At 49.4% G+C, this 21,558-nt stretch overlaps 1 protein-coding gene across 2 annotated transcripts in view; it reads right to left on the bottom strand.

The window, feature by feature from the left end:
• Positions 1-21,558, bottom strand: part of FCHO1 (FCH and mu domain containing endocytic adaptor 1) — a 160,958-nt gene that overhangs the window by 103,398 nt on the left and 36,002 nt on the right. For both annotated transcript variants that reach the window (XM_078671088.1, XM_078671089.1), the window contains exons 2-3: positions 15,207-15,285; positions 11,180-11,264 (exon numbers count right to left, since the gene is read on the bottom strand). In XM_078671088.1, coding sequence (XP_078527214.1) covers positions 11,180-11,206 — 27 coding nt within the window. In that variant the 5' untranslated portion in view covers positions 11,207-11,264; positions 15,207-15,285. The remainder of the gene's footprint in view (positions 1-11,179; positions 11,265-15,206; positions 15,286-21,558) is intronic.

Here is a 21,558-nt window from a genome sequence, read left to right as displayed (position 1 = left end):
GAAAAAAGAGCAACAGAGTAGACTTCAGGCTTAGAAAGGATGAGGCTCATGCGTCATATAAGCATTCCATCTTTCAAAATAAGACCTAATGGCCAGAGGATCCGCATTTCACCACAGGGCAGCCCCTACATCCCTCCACCAATGAATGGACGAGGTCCAAGCCTTGCCATGCTATCCTTTCGAGACCCCGCTGCGACTGTTGGAAGGAAGGCGGTGCAGCGTCTCTGCCTTTTAACCTCTCCGGTGGGGACGTGGCAGCCGGTCATCCTACCAGGGTTGAGGGGGTGAAGTCAAGCAGTTGACTCTCCCTTCCAATGTCTGTGCACGTGCTTCCTTCGGAAGAACACACTGAGGTGCTGCATGCCACTACCGGTCACTTAGGATGTTTAGTTCTAGTTCAGACACAACTTTAGCTGTCTGACTACTAGGTTTTCCAAACAAATCATATAAAAAAAAAACAGATATTGAGGGCTTTGGGTCACCCCCGCACCCTTCCGTCCATTGGTCTCTTCAGACCCCCTCACAATACTGCAAAGGATGTAATCACGTGTGCACAGACGGGTACACTTCAGTGCCAGGGTCAGTGTGCTACTGGGGCTACCCCTGTATTTTTTCAGTTGCCAATGTTATGCATATGGATATATTCCCAAACTGGCATGCTAACAAAGGCCAAACCTACTGCCTTTGAAATGCTTGTTTTGTTGTTGGTCCAACGAAAGGCTCCATATCCGAGAGGACACGATTTTCACCCCCAATTTGTCTTCAGAAGCAGAAAAACACGGGACACAGACTACGAGGAATTGAACAGTACAAATGCCCGGCCAGCGCCACCCCCAGGCTCTTCCGGTGAAGAGCTGTCAGGGAACCATGAACAGGGTCAGCATTTCATCCTCTGCCAGCATTTCATCCTTCTAGGGGAGCGAGGTGCGGGCGTTTTAAGGGGTGAAACAATGCGCACATGAAGGGAATCATTACGGATGGCCTCTTAATTCTGACGAGGCTGGTCACAGCCACTACCAGCCATGGCAGGGAAATGAAACCCGGGCCTGACAATCCAGGTGAAAGGAGCTGTTTCCAGGAGAACCGCACCGGGGATCACAGATCCCGGGGTCACCCCTCGGGGCCCCTCCTGGAACGACCCATGTGACCCCCGGGGTCGGTAACGAGCAGAGGCCTTGGTGTAAAGTCCCCGCGCGCCGTGCATGACTCAGGGGTGCAGCGCGTGAGCACGCACGCACGTCCCCGCACCCACGCTGCGTCACACGCGCCCACGGTCTGTCCTCTCTTTGTGTGGATCTGGAGTGGGTATTTTTGGCGGCGGCGAATTACTCGCTTCTCCTCCCACACAAGCAGCGCCCGAGAGCCGGCGCAGGAACATGACAACTGTGAGTAAAAATACACAGCGCCCCCAACCCCCCCCCCAGGAGCTGCTGTCAGTGGGGGCCTCAGGCTTCAGAGATGGAGGGGGGGGGGCTTTCAAAGGAGGTGCTCCACTCCCTGCTTCTGTTGCAAGACGGAGCGTGGAAACACGGGGGTCCCGGAGATACAGGGTCTCACCGGGGGCTGGAGGCACCGTTGTAGGAAGCCGGCTCTGCATATGGTATGCCCCAAGGTGCTTATACCACTATAGAACGCACTTTGAAGAAAGAACATTACTCGGAAAATACAACCACTGCAGTCCTCACTGGGAGGAGAGAGCAGTATTAGGAGAAGAGAATCACTGTTGTGCTCACTGAGAAAACAGAACATTACAAGAAGAAAATAACCACCACACTGCATTAAAAGGAGAAGACAAACGGTGCAGTGATCATTTGAGGGCATCAAAAGGAGGAAATCATGTGGATGTGAGAAAGTGGCTCTATATATACTAGACCAGAACAAGGTACAGTGTGTATAGAGTCCACAAACCCCAGAGGTATAACAGAGGTTAAAGCCAGGTGTGACCTTACTCTCCAAAGTGGTAGCTTGGTCGAGCAGTAAGGCAGTACCAGAGGACAGTGTAAAGCATTTCTTGTACACACTCAGTCAGCAAAAGGTTTCACACACTCAAGAACTGAACCCCAGGCCAATTGTTTTTATATCAAAGATTTAGTGATTTTATTTATAGAACCAACAGGTATCAAAATATACTGTTCTCAATATGAGCGGTCTCAGATGAGTACTTTGCAGAAAGGCAATAAACTTTGTAAACACAATAGGTACAGGGGTTGCAGTAGGAAACACAATTCTACACACAATTTAGCATTAAGCTCAATGGGTTATTCTATGTAAACACAGTTGATTACTTTGTAGATTACTTTGGTAATTCCAGGACTGGATCCTAGATTCAGTCCTGGGATATAAGCGGAAAACAATTTAGTAAAAACGTTTTAGTGGTTGCAGTGATTTTTCAGGAATATAAAGCTATTTTAAAAGTTCACACTTAGAAACTTTTCAACCGAAATCTGGCAATGTTATCCAATGGGAGAAAATTCAGGTTGCAGATAAAGTACGATCTCATTACTTTTGTAATCCAGTACTGGGCTCATGGGTCCAGAACTGGGGTCTCAACTTAAAATGGGTAAGTAATTACGTTTCAGTATTTCGTATGATTTTTAAAGAATATTTCAAGTTTTCAAAAGTAGACAGAAGAAATTTCATAGAAAAGCAGACAATGGATTCCTATGGAGAAAATAATGATTAAGGGTAAACCCGGTTCGGATTACTTTTGTGGTTCAATACTGGGCTACAAGGTACAGTATTGGTTTCTCTCCTGATCACAGGTGAGTACTTCGGAATTCGTTACTCGGCTGATTTTATAGGAATATTTCAAGTTTTCAAAAGTAGGCACTTAGAAGATTTTTCGAGTCAAACCAGTCAATGTTATACAATGGCAGGTAAGTGAGTTACCGGTTTCCAGGTGAGTATCCGGCTGGTGAAGTTAAGGTTCTGGACATAGACTCAGGGGTCCCCCAGGGTCAGGTAGGTACAGTTGGTTCACCCTGAGCGGCACAGGGGCAGCCGGGTGCGGAGGTAGTAAGGCCCAATGTTATCCAATGAAGGGCAGGGGGCTTCCGGTTGGTGGCTGCTGGCTAGCAGGCCACGCGGCTGTGGGAGCTGAGCTACTGGTCACTTGCTCAGGGCAAATTGGGAAGTAGGATAGGGCAAAGGTGGCACGGCCAGCGGCACTCGGGCGGCTGGGTGCAGGGTGCTTTTGAGCCGTCGGGCGCTCAATGTTGTTCAATGGGAAAGGTCACAAGCGATCAAAGGCTGCAGGCTCGCAGACGGAGACTCTTCAGGGGCGATCACCACTTCGAGAGATAAGTTTGGATCTTGGAGCACAGGTAGGTACCCCAAAGGAAGGCACAGGAGGCTGGAGGGCCCCGGGTGCACGGGTGTCTTTAGGTGTCAGGAAAGCTTACCCTCGACTGGTCGCGGTTGGAGGGGCCCCTGTTTCTGAATATGCAGGCGTCGTCTGGTTCGTCGAGGAGGGTCTTTGGGCACTGGACTTCGAGTCCCAGTCGCCGGGGGGACGTCCTCGTGGTCTTGGATCACTTGGGCACGGGCCGGGCTCGGCAGGTGCAGAGTGGGCTGGTCCGAAGCTTCCTGGTTGGCACCAGGGGTGTTGTTGCAGCAGAGCCTCTGCTGATGGGAGACCCAGTCTTCAAGGGGGTCAAGGCAGGCAAGTCCTCTGGGTGTCGCAAGGTTGCTGTCTGCTGGAGTCGCTGGAGTTTAGACAGGAGCAGGTTCCAGGATCGACAGGCCGGTAGGGCTGGGGCCAAGTCAGTTGTGGTCGTCCTGTTGTTAGCAGCTGCACGGCGGGTCTTCCTCCTCTTGATCTTCTTTCTTCTTTTCGTATCGGAATCTGAGGAAGGAAGGTTCAGGGAGCCCCTAAATACTGAATTTAGGGGCGTTACAGGTAAGGCAAGGGCAGGGACCAATAGGGGGTACACCCCCTAGCCTGCTCCTCTCCTGTGGGAGGGGGCAGGAACCTAGCTGTGATTGGGCTGGGCTCCCCATCTTCAAGATGGCCGGAGCCTGGGGTCGTGCTTCACCTCGTCTCCCCCACCGGTGGGGTTGGCACAGGCTGGCACACCCCCCCTCACTGACGTAGGTTTTCCCGCCAGTGTGGGGGTCAGGACTGGTGGGAGCCAGTTGCCGGGTACAGCAAGTGGTCTGGAGAAGCTCTCAGAGGTGGCATGCCTTTGAAGCTTCCCCCTGCCCATCCTGGGGGAGGAGACCTATCACCTCACTCAGGATGTGCATTGTTGCAGGCCCAGGAGAGCGGGGGGGGGGCTCTCCACCCAGGGGTCCAGCAACATAATAATCCACATTTGTATAGCGCACAATCACCCGTTAGGGTCTCTAGGCGCTGGGGGCCGTCGGGAAGATTAAGCAAGCTATTGCCCAGAGTCGCATGGTGCTGGGCTAACCTGCCGCCGGAGCCGGGGATCGAACCGTGATCCCCAGATTCCAGCGTCAGTCGCCCTGGCCGCGGCGCCACACCTCCTCCCATGTCTGCTGTGTGGCAGCCCAGGCAGCCTCTCAGTCCAGACATGGATTGTGGTTAGGTTTCAGGGGGCATCTGCCCTCTGTGGTGCATTTTTCATTAAATCCCACACTTGCATCAGTGTGGATTTAATGTGCAGAGAAGTTTGATACCAAACTTGTCAGTCTTCAGTGTAGCCATTATGGTGTTGTGGAGGTCGTAATGTCGACATCCAAGCACCATATGCTCTCAATGGCATCACTGCACTTACAGTGCCCAGGAATGGCCCTGGGTACTGTAGGGACACAGTGCTCATGCACCTGTGCCCACACCACTAGCATAGGCCACCCAGCTAGAGGGGTGACTGATGTATGCCAGGGCAGTGGGTTGGTGGGCATGGCACACAGGGATGTGTGCCATGTTGACTCTTGGTTTAGTTCTGTACTTAGACACTCAGCCTGCAAAGGCAGTGTGTGGGTGCCAGGGTACCGGGCCCCTAAGGGTGGCACAATAAGTGCTGCAGCCCTTAGGGGTCTTCTCTGGTCACCATGCCCTGGGGACCTAGGGTACCATTTACTAGGGGCTGACAGGTGGCCAGAGATGCCAATTGGGTTTTAGTTTCAACACAGTTTTAGGGAAGGAACACAGGCCCTGGGTACCTGGTTGGCAGGAGCCCAGGGCACACGCAGTCAAAGCACATCAGCAGTCAGAAAAAAGTAGGGGCAACCATGCAGAAAGATGGCACTTTCCCACAAACCATAGGTGTCTGCAGTAGTAGTCCTGGCTACGAAGATGAATGACCTTTAGGGGACACTCTCTGCAGCACTCACCCTGAAGGACACCACAGGGAGAAGACAACAGCTGCAGTGCCTAGTTGGAGGACATTACAATGAGGAGGCAACTACCCCAGACTGTATCAGGAAGAGACATCACATTAACTAAAGGAATCTGTAAAGTTTGTCCTTTTGATGAAGATAAATCACTTGTGAGCCACAATCAGCCTGGAGGACACCAGATTGTAAGGTGGAGACAACCACTTAAAATTGTCACCCACATGACACATCAATAAGTAGCAGTGGCAAAGACAATAGGTCTCGCCTTTGGGACCCATTGTCTTTGCAGTGGTTTTGGCCAGGCAGCACAGCACCCCCAATGGTGTGTTGCATGACTAAATAATTAATTTAAAGAAAAGAAGGATTTTGTTTTGCCATAGCTTTATTTCGTAAGCCCGCCCATCATGTGCACAACTATAAAATGAAAGACGCTTATTTATTTTTAGTTACCGATTCAAGTTGGTTCAGTATAAAAAAAAAGTGGGACTAAATCCCAAAGTGTGTTTTTTTCTTTAAAGGGGGCTGGGGAAGCAACAGGGAGTGCGGGTGGTGGTAGCTGAAGAAACAAAGGGTTACAGGTGGGAAAAGCAACCCAGGGGGCGCAGGTGGGAAAAGCAACCCAGGTGGCGCAAGGTGGGAAAAGCAACCCAGGTGGCGCAGGTGGGAAAAGCAACCCAGGTGGCGCAGGGTGGGAAAAGCAACCCAGGTGGCGCAGGGTGGGAAAAGCAACCCAGGGGCGTTGGATGAGGGCAGCGAGACAGATGAGAGTGGAGGGAAAGAACACAGTGCAGAGTGGGGGAGCGCATACGTGATTAGACAAGACGGTGAGAGTTGGGGAGGAACATAGACAAGAGAAATTCAGAGCACAGCTGAGGGTGGGAGAGAAGCACACGAGTGAGACAGCTGAAAAACATATATTCTAGTGGAGGGCTCACATGAAGCGAAACGAACATTTGCAATGCAAATAAGTTTCACATTAGTTAAATTTAGGGCTATAGGCCTTGCAAATGGAAATGTTTGTTAGTATTTTTTTTCCCCCTCAAAAAATATCCTAGCTATAGCATAACTAATAAAACAAGCATTTGCAATGCAATAGGTCTTGCATTACTGAAAGTTTGAGCTATTGGCGTTGCATTATTGTTTGCAACAGCAATAGCTCAAACTTTCAGTAATGCGAGACCTATTGCATTGCAAATGCCTGTTTGCTGTCTGTCGGGTCCTACTACAGTCGGCGTCTCCCTTACCCAATCATATCTGTGTGTAGGTGCAAAAAGCAGGTTTGTCAGACGTCACTATTGTTGTGTCACCGTGTGTTATTTTAGCATTCTAACAAACATTGCGGCACCTCCATTCATTCTTAAGGTGCAAATTTCAACAGTTACTGAAATGCTGGAGACGTGTCTCTGACCGAGGTCAAGCAGAGCTGCAAATATATCCCACTTTCTAAAGCTGGGGTAGACACTTTTTATCCTTCCTCTGCTAAAAGGTCAAGTTGTTAGGATACCCAATGGGTGAAATACTGAGGACCGCGAGTAAGGACTTCCATACATCGTCATTATTGAAGGAAGGTGGGGGGCTAGTGCGGGGCACCACAAAATCACGTGACACAGACTCCACTCCCGCCGCATTATTAAGGAAAGATCCTTAAATAGGACTGTGAAAAAATATAATCGAGATATCCCCAAGTAGCAGATATGAGTTCATGTTCTAATTATTTACTGAGTTCGTATAATGGCAATAGAGCCAGATAAGTGAAACGCTCGCCGCTAGCAACTGCTGTGCTATTCTGATAGCAAGTTTGAATCTCAACAAAACCAACCAGTCGCCTACCTTTCTGAGCTGTGTGCACTCGAGTATATAACTGGTACCACTTGCTATTTACATCGCTTAGAAAGCATAGACTACGATTCGAAGCACAACTTAGTAAGAGTTCGATATTATTAGTAGTAGCAGAATTACATTTATTATTGTATTTATAAATTTCCCTAGCATTCGAGAGGCGGAGATTCTGAATGCGTGCTTCAACAACTGGGTGTACAACTATGAAATCAAATCAATGCAGTGAATAACAGTAAAGCGACACAAAACATCGCCCAAACACATTCTGAAAACATGAGCCTTCTAAAAAGATCAAAGAGACCAGCGGGTATTGAATAAATGGTGGAATTAATGCAGGTGTGCACTTGTATATATACTTTGTGCGTCGTTTGTAGGCGCGTCCTTTCAACAAGAGTGAGAAATGCTCCTTCGGGCCCGTCAGAGTAGGTCGGAGGAGCAGGTACAAAAAAATCACCTGCTTCAAAGGATGAAAATATGAAAAACGCTCGAGATCCTGTTGCACTGTTGCAAAAGTGCAAACATAAAAATATGCACACAAACTTAATGCAGTTGTTGAGTGTTTCTAAGGCTGACAGCCACTCTGCAATATGTTTTGTAAATCCGAATTTCATACACAGCATGAGGATTTCTCACTACCTCTGGTGCACTTTTGGGTTCGTCTAGGGACGTCGGAGGACACAATTTATGTTTCACTTCTACTTTATGTTTCTGTTTTGATGTGTCTAGTATTAGCTCTACATAACCCCACCCCAGACCTGGGGCTGTCTGCGTTCCCGACCATGTGAAATGAGCCCAGTGGACCTGGGCCCAGAAGGTTGCAGCTTCCATACAGAGTGGGAGCCGGAGCCTGGGGGAGCCGCTGGGGAACCGCGGCCGTGTGCGGGGCACTTCCCGCAGCTATATTAAAATGACACTGATCTCCAAGAGGACGCTCCGAGTAGATAATGGCTCATGGGCTTAGGCACTCACTTAGCATGCGCTTTATATACAATCAGTTGTATTACGCAGCCGCAGGACTTTTTAGCTGACGAAGGGGCGTAGGAGCAGCGCAGAAACCCTCCCGAAAAGCGGGAACTGGTTGTCATTATCCATCCCGCCAGCGTGCAGACTGGCTCCCCTTTTTCCGAGGCGTCAGGTCCCCTCTTCTGGCACAGCCGCTGCTTTTACGAGTGCCTCTGAAACAGGCAGGACAAGGGCTCTCTCTAGTAGCTGCTATGGAGTATTGCAGCCCAACTAAGCTGGGATTGTTTCTCGTGCTCAAAGTCGAGGCGCAAAACGAATACTGCTGCATACACAAACAAGTAAGGATTAAAGTCGTATTTCAATCACAGAACACCCCGCCCTTCCTTTAGCCCAGCTCACACCTGCTGGTTATTAACATAACCAAAGCCTCCCTTAAAAGAGCATATCTCAGTTACACACATGCCAATTGGCCACTGAGCAGTACTCAGTCGATGCTCATTTAAGTGCTAAAAGGTAGGAATTATGCGGGAATGGATATAAACTTATTACAGTTCACTTGACGCAGAAATTTAAAATCGAACCCTAGAAAAACAAGCGGCAGGGAAAGCAATCGCTCACGATCGCTTGAAAAACAAAGAAGCCCGCGAATGGTGCGCATGCCACAGCGAGCCATGTGGTTTCAATTATCACGCACGTGTCTGGGCGCGATAATTGAAACCACATGACCGGCGGTGTGCGTAATAGACACCAATAGGCCATGGGTGGAGCAATGCCCCCGCCTTTGGCCAATTGCGTGCTGTCTTTTATATGCCTGGCCCAAAAAGAAAAGCACACACACGAGCGTGTGCGATTCCTAGACCCGTTTTCAACCCCCCTACAAAAAGTCTCTCGCTGCGCACTGCACCGCCAGGCGTGAGACCTTAAAAGATCCATGAAGCAAAGAAAGGATGCAGTACCTTCGCCTAGGACTAGGTGTCCCAGTGTACCTCTTTTAGCCATATAAAGTACTGTAACCTGCAATTATGAAGAATACAACTCATCCTCAGCACCGGTTCGAGCCCCGCCTTATTTATTCCCAAGCAACAGGGCTAACTTACACAAACAAGAAGCACAGTGGAGATTAGCCTGTTGCTGCGGATGTTGTCCGGCCTAAACTCGCTGAAATCCATGATGCATACACTGAAATTCTGGCGCCTATGGCGAAGTTAGATGTAACACTGCACAGGTGCAAGAAAAGACTGCCAAAGCCATTCACCTAGCTCCACGCTTTAGCTTCAGGTGTTTAAAGCTAAAGCACGCCATGACGGGATTAGTACAAAAGTAAATAAGTAGAAAAGAAACGCTTTTTTTTGTATTTATTTTCTTTGGTGGCAATCGTGGCACCCTGCGCTCCAGCTTCAGAACATTAAAGATAAAGTGCTGAGTGTTGCGATTGCTACAAAAGTAAATAAATTGGAAAAAAAAGCATGCACTGCTGCAATTTGTTTCTATTTATTAATATTTGTAGCGATAGCGGTACGCGGCGCTTTAGGTTAAGATGCTTCAAAATAAAGTACTGAAATAAGCAAACAGGATGTCTGCGGGGGTTATTTTGATTAGAGTTGTGATAAACCTTAGACCATTAATTCCAAATTTTTTAAGCTTTATTTCGCTTATTTTTGATATTTCAACAATGACATTCATAAATCAATAGAGCATGTCTTTTCAATGAAACACCACATTAGTAAATCGCACAAATCAAAAACGTTTGAAATAGAACTATACACAACATTTACATAGTGCAAAAAAACATTTGTGAGAAAAAGTAATAATATATGGAACGTTTTTGCAAACAACTAATAACAACAACAAATCAATAATCACAAGAAAAACATCAATAACTCATGTGTGCCAGCCTGAAATTAAACCAGTCCTACATTCATATTAACACCAGACGGACCGTAAATCATTTTCGAAACACGTATCCTGTCCTGCCTGTGAGAGGATGGGGATACCTAACCTACTGGTGGGTGTTGTCCAAAGCTGCTGAGGGAAATATTATTTAACATTCCTCATGACACACCCCATCAACAGTCCCCCATGCTCAAAGCTGCAGTTGCTACAAAAGTAAATAAATTGAAAACAAATACTGCATCAGCCCACTTTGTTCTCTACTTTTGTAGAAATGGCGGCACACTTCACTTTAGATGTTTAAAGCTAAAGCACGGCGTGCCGCCGTTGCTGAAATGCAGTGGCTACCCATGCAGACATTAACTAAACAGTGCTTCCTAACTGTTAATGAAACAGACAGTAAGGACGCATGTAGGAGGGGCTGTCCCCACGGGAGGTAACAACAGAAGAGAGGGAGGTACTAAGGAGGGACTACTAAGACTATTCCTGAATCAAAAGCCATCATTTACAAAGGACAGTGACAGGAGCCAATTAAAAAGATGGGCGGAGCTTAAAGTCATCCCTAAATATAGCATATCTCGAAGCGACAGCTCAAGGGCTGCTTTGGAGAGACCTAAAAAATGGTGCCTGAAAAGGCATCCACGCTCCAGTACAGGATAAAAATACAAAAAGAGGAATGAATGAGAACACGCGCTAGAGAATCAGTAGCCAGCAAATAAGAGTGACAATAAAGCTAGGTAACACAAACAAATGAGTGGGCTTTAAGCCCGTTGGAAGCTATGCTTCACAACCCAGCTTATTTAGTGCCTTAGGTGAGACCTTAACATAGGAAACTATATATTTATTTATTTATTTATTTATTCAATTTATATAGCGCATTATCACCTATAGGTCTCTAAGCGCTTGTACTTGGAAACACTGGGCATTACAGAAACAGGCAACCGATTTATGACACGTCCCATGCCTCTTGAAACAGCACCGTTTTTAACATCCGACGAAACGGCAATAGATTAGACTCCTTTCGAATGCAATATGGCAAATTATTCTTATGGTGTTAGCTTGCAGGGCGCCGGACTGAGATGAGGAGAAAATAGCCACTCAGATAATGCAGAATCTGCACAAGACATGCATACAAAGGACTCCCGCAAAGAAAGAAAAACAAGGACATTCAAGGAGTGACTCTCACCCAAAAATTCTCCCCAAAGTAGGACATCTTTGTAGTACTCCAGGTCACAGCAGCTGGGACTCCGACCCACTCAGCTGGCTGGAGGCTGCAACAGAAGGGAAAGACTTGTGAATAAACAAGTAGAAGACACAGCACAGGCTGAGTGAGTGTAGTGGCAGATTTTAAACAAGTGTGACTTTTTTTTTTCTTTTTAGAAAACTTCACATTGGTTACATTATTCTATATAACTTGAAGGGCTTCTATCCCAGCGTGTTAATAACCTGGAAAATTCAATCCCATTTGCTATTTCTGCAAATACTGTTGAACATTTAATACTGTTTAAAATCCTGGGGCAACTGCTAAGCATTTAGCCATAATCTGAGGCATCTCCCCTAAGTGTACATTCATGCGTCTGTCACTTTCTGAATGACATAGATCTAATTGGAGCAGCAGCATCTGCGTAAAGATAACCTGTGGCAAACCCAATAGGTCTTATCGATCAGCTTTGCCATTTTTAGTGCCAATGCCAAACAGCGTTGGCATTTTTTTTTTTAAAAGCACAATGATCCATGGCGTATTGAAGTTTGAGGGGGACCCTGCAAAATGTACATGGAGAGGGTCCCTCACGCTCTGGATCAAGTCGTGACCTCTCAGGACAGGGGCCCGTGAACCGTGCACTCCGGGACACCCCCACTGCAGGGGCTATTGTTAAGCCACTGACGATGATGACTATGTGCACGTGTCATCATGCATGTGCATGTATGCGTCTCCGCAGTGAGCGGCCCTAGGGTCACCACGAATGAACATGCAATCATCGTCAAGCTTGCGTCCACGTTACATGATGCGCCGCGCTTTTTGGTGTTTTGATTTACTGTTCCACAACGGCTGAGCGTACGATAGGCGAGAATTTCAGTCGTGAAGCAGTACAGGAGGGAGAGAACAGCACACACATTCATTCATTCACGCAGAGCACTGAAAGAAAAAGAAAAAAAAGCAGTTTCTTGAATGTGACCAGTGGTTGTATACAAGTCGAATATGAGGTACAGCCATCCAATAAAAAGCAAGCAAACGAGAGTGACAAGGAAGACAACCAATAGGAAGCAAAGAGCTGACTGTAAGACCCTGTATGGTCCACAAGAGGTCTTTCAACAACAGGCAGCCAAAGCCTACCTCTAGGTTAAACTTAAGTAGCACAGAGCCTTATCACCCCAAACACAATTAACACAGACAGTACTGTAGTAGTGACTGGTCTGGTGACTTCTTTTAGTTTCCCATTCTGTCTACACAGAGTCTCACCGCCCCAGCACTCCTGCAGCGCTCTCTTTCCTCTATTTGTGTCTCACTTGAGGGAGAGTACAATACAGACAAGGCGTGTTTCTAAAAATACAGAAAAAAAATAGTCCCTGGGTGAGCCCGGAACCCTGAACATGATAGCATAATACAGTGATGGGTCAAAGAAATGTAAATGTCGCCTGCAAAGTTTAGAACTTCGCCACCTGCAGAAGGTGCAGAGTTTTCTAAATAAACTTCACAAATTTTTTCCTGCAAAATTATTTTCCCAAAATGAGGCTTTCACAGAAATTTCATCCCACGAAATACTATATTTGTAGAATATTTTTCTTGCACTTAAAGTCTGCAACATTCGCAATCGTTAGCTAAGTGGAGAAGAAAACCAACTAAAATTAGTAAATAAGAAAAGTTAGCAACACCCTCCTTACTTGCAATGCCTGTAGGAACATGCAAGTAGAACAAGAAGGGGGTAGTGTCCTGTTAAGCCCTCTACAGATGGATCCCGACCGACACAAGAAAGACAGTCACCCAGGCCCTCGTCAGTAGCAAACTCGACTACGGAAACGCCCTCTACGACTACAACGCATCCAAAATGCCTCGGCGGGACTGATTCTCGACGTATCACGCCACAGCCACATCACCCGCCACCTGAGAAACCTGCACTGGCTCCCCGTCAACAAGAGGATATCCATCAAGCTCCTCACCCATGGACACAAGGCCCTCCACAAGACCGGCCCAGCCTACCTCAACAGACAGCTCTCTTTCTACATCCCCAACCTCCAGCTACCCTCCGCCGACCTCTCACTCGCCACCTTCCTGCGCATACCAACAACAACCACCGGTGGGAGATCCTTCTCCCACGCACCGCCAAGACATGGAGCACCCTCCCACTGAGCCTACGACAGACCCAAGACCTGCTGACCTTCAGGAGGATACTCAAGACCGGTCTGTTCGATCAGTAGCGTCCCCCCCCCCAGCGCCTTGAGACCCTCGCGGGTATGTAGTGCGCTTTACAAATGATTGATTGATTGGTATTCGAGAGATAAGAGACATGAAGTGCAGGGGGTGGAAGAAAGAGGCATGAGGTGGAATCAAGACCAGGCGGCCTCTGTATTCATGAGATAAAGAGACAGAAAGTGTAGGGGTGGAAGAAAGAGGCATGGGGTGGAATCAAGACCAGGCAGCCTAGGTATTCATGAGATAAAGAGACAGGAAGTGTAGGGGTGGAAGAAAGAGGCATGAGGTGGAATAAAGACCAGGCAGCCTCAGTATTCATGAGATAAAGAGACAGGAAGTGTAGGGTGGAAGAAAGAGGCATGAGGTGGAATCAAGACCCGGCAGCCTCGGTATTCATGAGATAAAGAGACAGGAAGTGAAGGGGGTGGAAGAAATAGGCATGAGGTGGAATCAAGACCAGGCAGCCTCGGTATTCATGAGATAAAGAGACAGGAAGTGTAGGGTGGAGGAAGAAAGAGGCATGAGGTGGAATCAAGACCCGGCAGCCTCGGTATTCATGAGATAAAGAGACAGGAAGTGAAGGGGGTGGAAGAAAGAGGCATGAGGTGGAATCAAGACCAGGCAGCCTCGGTGTTCATGTGATAAAGAGACAGAAAGTGTAGGGGGTGGAAGAAAGAGGCGTGAGGTGTAATCAAGACTTAGAAGTCTTGGTGCGGGCATAATTCCATGTGCACCAGGTATATCCAGACAGCCGCCATCTTGTTTGTACCATATTTAAAGTGTTGTCCAGTTAGCAGCACTCTCTCCTCAGCAGCTGCAGCCATTACCGCCAGCAGGCTTGTGCAGTCCTGTGTCAGAGCGAGAACACATCTTCTGGAAGAAGATCCCCCCAGAGTCAAAACTCACATGACTTCCAGACTGTGGTAATACATCTATAAACTAACACTCCCATTTAAACCGCCTCTTGCTAATAATGGCCTTTTTGTGAATTTTGAGAGCGCTGGCGATGCACCGGCAAATACTGGATTTTGAAAAACTGAACGCTTCAACCGAGGACTGTCCGACCAGGTTACTTTTAAAGTTACCAGCACACTGGCTTGCTTCTGCCAACCCTAGGACTTCCATCCTTAGTGACGTCAGTGCAAGGGCCACGACGAGGGAAGGCAGGTCTCGTGGTGGAGAGTGCATTTCGCGTAAGATCACCTCCATGTTTATGTGTCACGCGGTGGAGCGATCATCCTAGCTTGCATTCACGGAGCTTGACGCAGAGTCACTCGTAAGTAAAAGAACACTAGCAGAGCTGGTTTCAGCACCCCCCACACACACTCCCTTCAACCAATGAGCCAGTAAGGACTGCAGGCACCAGGACACTACTCTAAGGACCATCTAAAAAAGTAGTGCCCAAGAAGCGAAAGGTTCTCCAGACCCCTCCATCGCTCTGCCGCAAAAGGCTTCTTCTTTGGGTGGAACGCAGAGACCATGAGTAGCAGTAATAACAAGGGGACACGTCGCAGCGCCTTGAAGCCAGACTCATTGAAGTAGTAAGGGGCAACAGTGGTCGCGAGTTATGCAAACCTGTTGGAAGTTGCAACATGTTTCCGCACACATGGTTAACAACTGGCCTAGACTCCGTGAGGCCCGGCAGGCCTAGTGCTACCTCGAGCTGGCGCGTCTCATTGTTGGCGATGGAGTGTTGCGAATAGAAAGTTTAGACTCCCAGTACAATGCACACAAGGAGCCAGTTCCCTGGCAGGTGCAGCCCCCATGTCCCACTCTTTGTCACCGACCCTGTGACACTCACCTCGAGATGTTCACCACAGACGTGTCTACTGGTCATCCTCGATACACAGAGGGGGGAGTGTGCATTGCGACGGCTGACACTGAAATATAAGAACGATACAAGTGAGAAATTCACCATCCCCATGTCGCACAGCCTCTCGCCTCACCCACGTCCCCCCCCCCCCACCCCCACCACCATCTAGTCTGAAAACTTCAGGGCTATTCATTCTCCAGGAAAACTTTCGGGATTCAATATCTTGAATTTTTTTCTCTCCAAATATTTGATTGTATTTGGAAAAAACAAAATAAAAGCACCCAGCAACCACAATTTTAAACCACTTTTTGCAGTTATGAGGTTCTTTAGCAAATGAACAATTACAGAGAAAATGGAAGCTTGTGTTTAAAAGGTGAACATGTTGTTGTGTGGAAAGTAGTCACAACTGAGACAGAACCCCGTCGATATGAACCCACTGTGGACATTTCCAAGCAAGATCAGTCACACACCTTCCAGGTCCCTGCTGGTTTAGTTCTCTGTCAGACCTGTTGCTTCCAAGACATCAGACATATCTGGAGTGGGCTTTGGAGTACCCCTTCACCGTGATTGGATGGTTTTGGTGTCCGTCCCACTACCTTGCTATTGATTCGCTGGCATTCGTCCCCATTCTTCTGTTTGCATTTTATTTTCAGTGTTTTCATTGGATGATGCATTCTTCTACTACGGACACTAGACCTGGCACTGGATGTCAGTTATTATTTTCACTCCGCTCTCTTTAGTCCAGAGTGCAACGTATTTTTAAAAACTCCGTCCCTTTTCCAAGCTCCACCCAGCGTCCACCCGCCCCCTAAAGGCCTCTTCCGCTTCCAGGTTAGCGGCCGGAGGCCAGCCAAAACGGTTTTGTCATCTATTGCAAGATGGCCACCTACACATGCGAATGCCCTGTGGGCATCTATGAACGCAATTACTCATATTTTAAGAAATCCCATTCACAGATTAAACAGCATTTGCGTTGTCCTACTCTGAATGAAGCCTCTCAAATATAACAAACTGTGTTCAGAGGTGCCCACTGTGGATGTTTGCATATCCCTGGATTAACCATCTCTGAGTGCATTTCATTATATTTCACCACTCTCCTTTCAAAGATGGCCACCTTGGATGCGGGTGCGCCCAGGGCAGCCATGCGCGTCTCTGTGCATTTTCTAAAATATGACGAGGCAGGGCTAGAAAATTGCACTCAACCACTCGCATAGTTGAGATAAATTTAACAAGGTCGAGCTGTTTTTAGGTCCTACTCGCCTGTTCTGGCGAGTAGGAAAACAAACCAACTTTTGTCCTCTGTATGTGAAAGCGGGAGCAAATGTGACAAGATAACAAGATTTAAAGGCATTTTTATTGCTCACAAAGTTAATAAGCAATAAAGATGCCTTTAAATCTTGTTATCTTGTCACATTTGTTCCGCTTTCAGAGACGGAGGTCAAGTAGGTTGCAGTTAGGTCGAGGACATTTTTTAAGGTACTAGTCCTGCAGGACTAGTACCATTTTTGGGGGATTTTTCGAGCCCTAGGAGACCCCATTCAAACATGGCCACTGTGGATGTGCATTCTTTTGCAAGGTCATCTAGTATTTAACCCCTTCGATGCTGATGACAAAGCCAGCTCGTCATCAACGTTACCTGCGGTGCGCGGATGACGAGCTGGCTTTGTCACGATCAAGCCATTTTTGAAATTCCCGCGTACCGCGGGAAAGCGCAGTAGCGCGGTAGCGGTACAAAGTTTGGCAGAAGCAATAGGTTTAATGGAGAGACGTACTGGCTTCTTTACCAATGGCCTTACTTGTGTAACTTCAGTACAATGTAAACAGTGACTACACTGGTCAGCCATGTTCTGGTGGCCCCTGGTGCTATGTGGCGATAAGGGACTTCCCCATGGTCACTCTCTGTGCCTGTGGACACCTCAGCCAAGATGACTCCATCTGAGCATCACTTGCGAGTGTTTAAGGCACGCCTGCGCTGGGACTGCTGAACCTGCCCTGCGTGTGAGGGAAGCTTGTCCTGCCTCAGCAGCATGTGAGTGTTTAAAGCACGCCTGAGCTGGTACTGCTGAACCTGCCCTGCGTGTGAGGGAAGCTTGCGCTGCCTCAGCAGCACGCGAGTGTTTAAGGCACGCCTGCGCTGGTACTGCTGAACCTGCCCTGCGTGTGAGGGAAGCTTGTGCTGCCTCAGCAGCACGCGAGTATTTAAGGCACGCCTGCGCTGGTACTGCTGAACCTGCCCACGTGTGAGTGAAGCTTGCGCTGCCTCACCAGCACCCGAGTGTTTAAGGCACGCCTGAGCTGGTACTGCTGAACCTGCCCTGCGTGTGAGGGAAGCTTGCGATGCCTCAGCAGCACGCAAGTGTTTAAGGCACGCCTGCGCTGGTACTGCTGAACCTGCCCTGCGTGTGAGGGAAGCTTGCGCTGCCTCAGCAGCACCGAGTGTTTAAGGCACGCCTGCGCTGGTACTGCTGAACCTGCCCTGCGTGTGAGGGAAGCTTGCGCTGCCTCAGCAGCATGCGAGTATTTAAGGCACGCCTGCGCTGGTACTGCTGAACCTGCCCACGTGTGAGTGAAGCTTGCGCTGCCTCACCAGCACCCGAGTGTTTAAGGCACTCCTGAGCTGGTACTGCTGAACCTGCCCTGCGTGTGAGGGAAGCTTGCGATGCCTCAGCAGCACGCAAGTGTTTAAGGCACGCCTGCGCTGGTACTGCTGAACCTGCCCTGCGTGTGAGTGAAGCTTGCGCTGCCTCACCAGCACCCGAGTGTTTAAGGCACTCCTGAGCTATTACTGCTGAACCTGCCCTGCGTGTGAGGGAAGCTTGCGCTGCCTCAGCAGCACGCGAGTGTTTAAGGCACGCCTGCGCTGGTACTGCTGAACCTGCCCGCGTGTGAGTGAAGCTTGCGCTGCCTCAGCAGCACCCGAGTGTTTAAGGCACTCCTGAGCTAGTACTGCTGAACCTGCCCTGCGTGTGAGGGAAGCTTGCGCTGCCTCAGCAGCACGTGAGTGTTTAAGGTACGCCTGTGATGGTACTGCTGAACCTGCCCTGTGTGTGAGGGAAGCTTGCGCTGACTCAGCAGCACGTGAGTGTTTAAGGCACGCCTGAGCTGGTACTGCTGAACCTGCCCTGCGTGTGAGTGAAGCTTGCACTGCCTCAGCAGCATGTGAGTGTTTAAGGCACGCCTGCGCTGGTACTGCTGAACCTGCCTGCGTGTGAGTGAAGCTTGCGCTGCCTCACCAACACCCGAGTGTTTAAGGCACTCCTGAGCTGGTACTGCTGAACCTGCCCTGCGTGTGAGGGAAGCTTGCGCTGCCTCAGCAGCATGCGAGTGTTTAAAGCACTCCTGAGCTGGTACTGCTGAACCTGCCCTGCGTGTGAGGGAAGCTCGCGCTGCCTCAGCAGCACGTGAGTGTTTAAGGCACGCCTGAGCTGGTACTGCTGAACCTGCCCGTGTATGAGTGAAGCTTGCGCTGCCTCACCAGCACACGAGTGTTTAAGGCACGCCTGCGCTGGTACTGCTGAACCTGCCTGCGTGTGAGTGAAGCTTGCGCTGCCACAGCAGCATGTGAGTGTTTAAGGCACGCCTGCACTGGTACTGCTGAACCTGCCCTGCGTGTGAGGGAAGCTTGCGCTGCCAGAGCAGCATGTGAGTGTTTAAGGCACGCCTGCACTGGTACTGCTGAACCTGCCTGCGTGTGAGTGAAGCTTGCGCTGCCTCAGCAGCATGTGAGTGTTTAAGGCACGCCTGCACGGCTTGTGCTGCACATGATCTGTGCCTGCAGTGCTTGGGCTGTGCCATCCAAGTGTGAAATATCTCCGGAGGGGCCGCGCCCCTTCTCTATCTGCACCCTCCAGCTCTCATCTCCTCCCACCCTGAAAGCACCGGCGCTCTCCTCTGTCCAAGAGTTCAAGAGACGCGCGGGTGGGAGGTCGGAGCCCTCCTCAAACACACTCCACTTTCAGAGCCGCCCGAGACATTCCAGGCCGGCCAGGCTCCATCCTAGAGGGGGCTGCTGACCCCCAGCACCCGTCTGTGCACAGGGGTGAGATGCCGGGCCCGCCGGGCACCCCCTCGGGGCAAGAAATTGCAAATTACGCAACATCATACAGCACATTTCCTAATAATATCGCTTCATTATTCTGTTCGTTTTCCTCGGTCTGGGCCTTGGGTGCACCCGGTTCGGTTCCAGAAGCCCTTCCATTGCGCAGGAAAACGCATCGCTGCATTTTTACTAACTTTTGACCCGTTTGAGCTAGAAAATGTTTTTTTGTTAAAATCTGCAGATAATGCAGCAGGTGATGGATTATGTGGCAAATGCGGCAAATCTATAATGATGCTGAATGGCATATGTCCACTCCAGTGGCTCTGGTGCAGGGTCAGACGGAGAGACGCAGCCTCCGGCCCCCCGACCCTGAACCAGAGGACGCACGTTAACGAGGGAATACTGGTAACAAGTGATGCTGCTGTCCGTGGGACTTGAGGAGCTGCATACTCCGGCCACATCCCTCCTCTCGAGGCTTCGACCCCCCCCAGCGGTGAAGACTTGCTCCTGCTGGGTGACTTTACATTTGCGACACAACTGCTCGACTTTCCATAGAAAGTGCTAACTTTAGAATGATGCTGATGGGATGCAAAGGGTCAGAGTTAAGCTCACTGGTATCAGTTGAAAATAGAGAAAAACCAAAGGAAATGATGGACAGAGCATCTGAACCAATCAAACACTCACCCCCAGTCAACTGATCTGGGTTTAATCAATCACCGTTCTTTAGCCCACTCCGCCACCCCAGTTCAGACATGGCCATATGCAAATCAGTCTGACCCTGTGCCTCATGGGAACAGTCCAGCCCGAACTGCCAAGCCATGCCTTCCCTGGACCGGAATCAAGCTTCCGAGGACCGGTTTCTGGCATTCCAGCCGTCTTCAGCCCGGCTTGCTTGAATCCAGTGGCAAAGTGAGCAAGGGACTCACGTCTGAGCATACCCAGCCAACTTAGGGCGAACAAAGAGCTAAAGAACGGTGATGGATTAAACCCAGATCAGTTGACTGGGGGTGAGTGTTTGTATTGTCAACGCTCCGTCCATCACCACCTTTGGTTTTTCTTTGTTCATCAGTTGTAAATATACACTGTGGCCTCAGCATCTTTACCTGGGGCTGCCAGGCCGGCAACGGGGACTGGTTCGAGCATGTGAATCTATAAAATATGCCGGTGCTGGAGAAGCAGTTACATGTAACTCCTCCCATCCGTCTGTGCCGTCATATGATCTGACGTCACAAGTACTCAGCAGGATGTACATATGTGACGCAGGGAACAGGAGTATGTTCAGTAGTCCACTTGACACAGAGTCAGTGTCGGGATCTCCCAGAGCAGTCGTGAAAGTCTGGTCAATGGCCTGTTTCAGCCTCACCCGGGGTAGAGGTGCCAAGGGCAGCAGCAGTCAGAGGGCAAAGAGGAAGTAAACCTTCCATGGGATACAGTCCACTTCCAAAGTAGGAATATCCCATGATGCCGAGCAGCTGTCCGTTTGAGGACATGCACTCTGTTCTATTCATCTGTGTGGTAAAACTGCAAGTAGCTTTACAGTAAGTTACATATCTGATAGAGACTACTAGCCGCAGATTCCTTAACGTAGAATTATCCTGAGGCGCGAGACTGGATCCGGAAAATTTTTGCCACAGCATCTCTGCGTGCCGGGGGCAGCACCACGTGACTCCGCCCTGACATCTTCCGCGGACATGACATCAACGAGGTCACATAAGCCCCACCCAGGTGCGCTGATGTCAGTTTACTTCTATTCCACGTGCAACGCGGATCCGGATTGTGTTCCTTTGACCTGTTTTCAGGCTTTATTTTAATGCTTTTGCATTGAGGAACAGTGTGCGAATGCCTTCGCGTTTCAAGATGTGTACTTCTTGTACGCGTCGGATGTCGGTGTTTGGGCAAGCACCATGATTCTACGGACTACGACGCTTGTCAGCATCTCAAGCCGAAGTCCCGGTGGGAGCGCCAGATGAAACTGCTTTTGGCCCGCTTGTCCAGATCGGTCTCCTCACTGCGTCCGTCCCCTACCTCAGAAAATTCCAGAAACTGCAGGTTCCGACTGCAGAATCGTCCGTTAACCAAGGCCCCAGGGGCGTCGCTCGCCCGCCGGTAAGTCTTTCAGCTTGTCACCAAGGCCCTGTCCTCGTTCGGCAGAGGGCGCGGGTTCCCCTCGGGACATGCACCCTCGCCCGTCACCACCCTATCTGCCGTTTGCTGGCATCAGGGCGACTAGGGCCCCAATGAAGGCCTACGCTATGGCTCTGTAGGCTTTTTTGGGCCCCCCTCCTCTTCCTGAGACATCTG

This window comes from Lissotriton helveticus, chromosome 12 (genome assembly GCF_964261635.1).
Source record: "Lissotriton helveticus chromosome 12, aLisHel1.1, whole genome shotgun sequence".
NCBI lineage: Eukaryota > Metazoa > Chordata > Amphibia > Caudata > Salamandridae > Lissotriton > Lissotriton helveticus.
The sequence above is the reverse complement of the archived record's forward strand: the minus strand, read 5'-3'. Positions and strand labels throughout refer to the sequence as shown.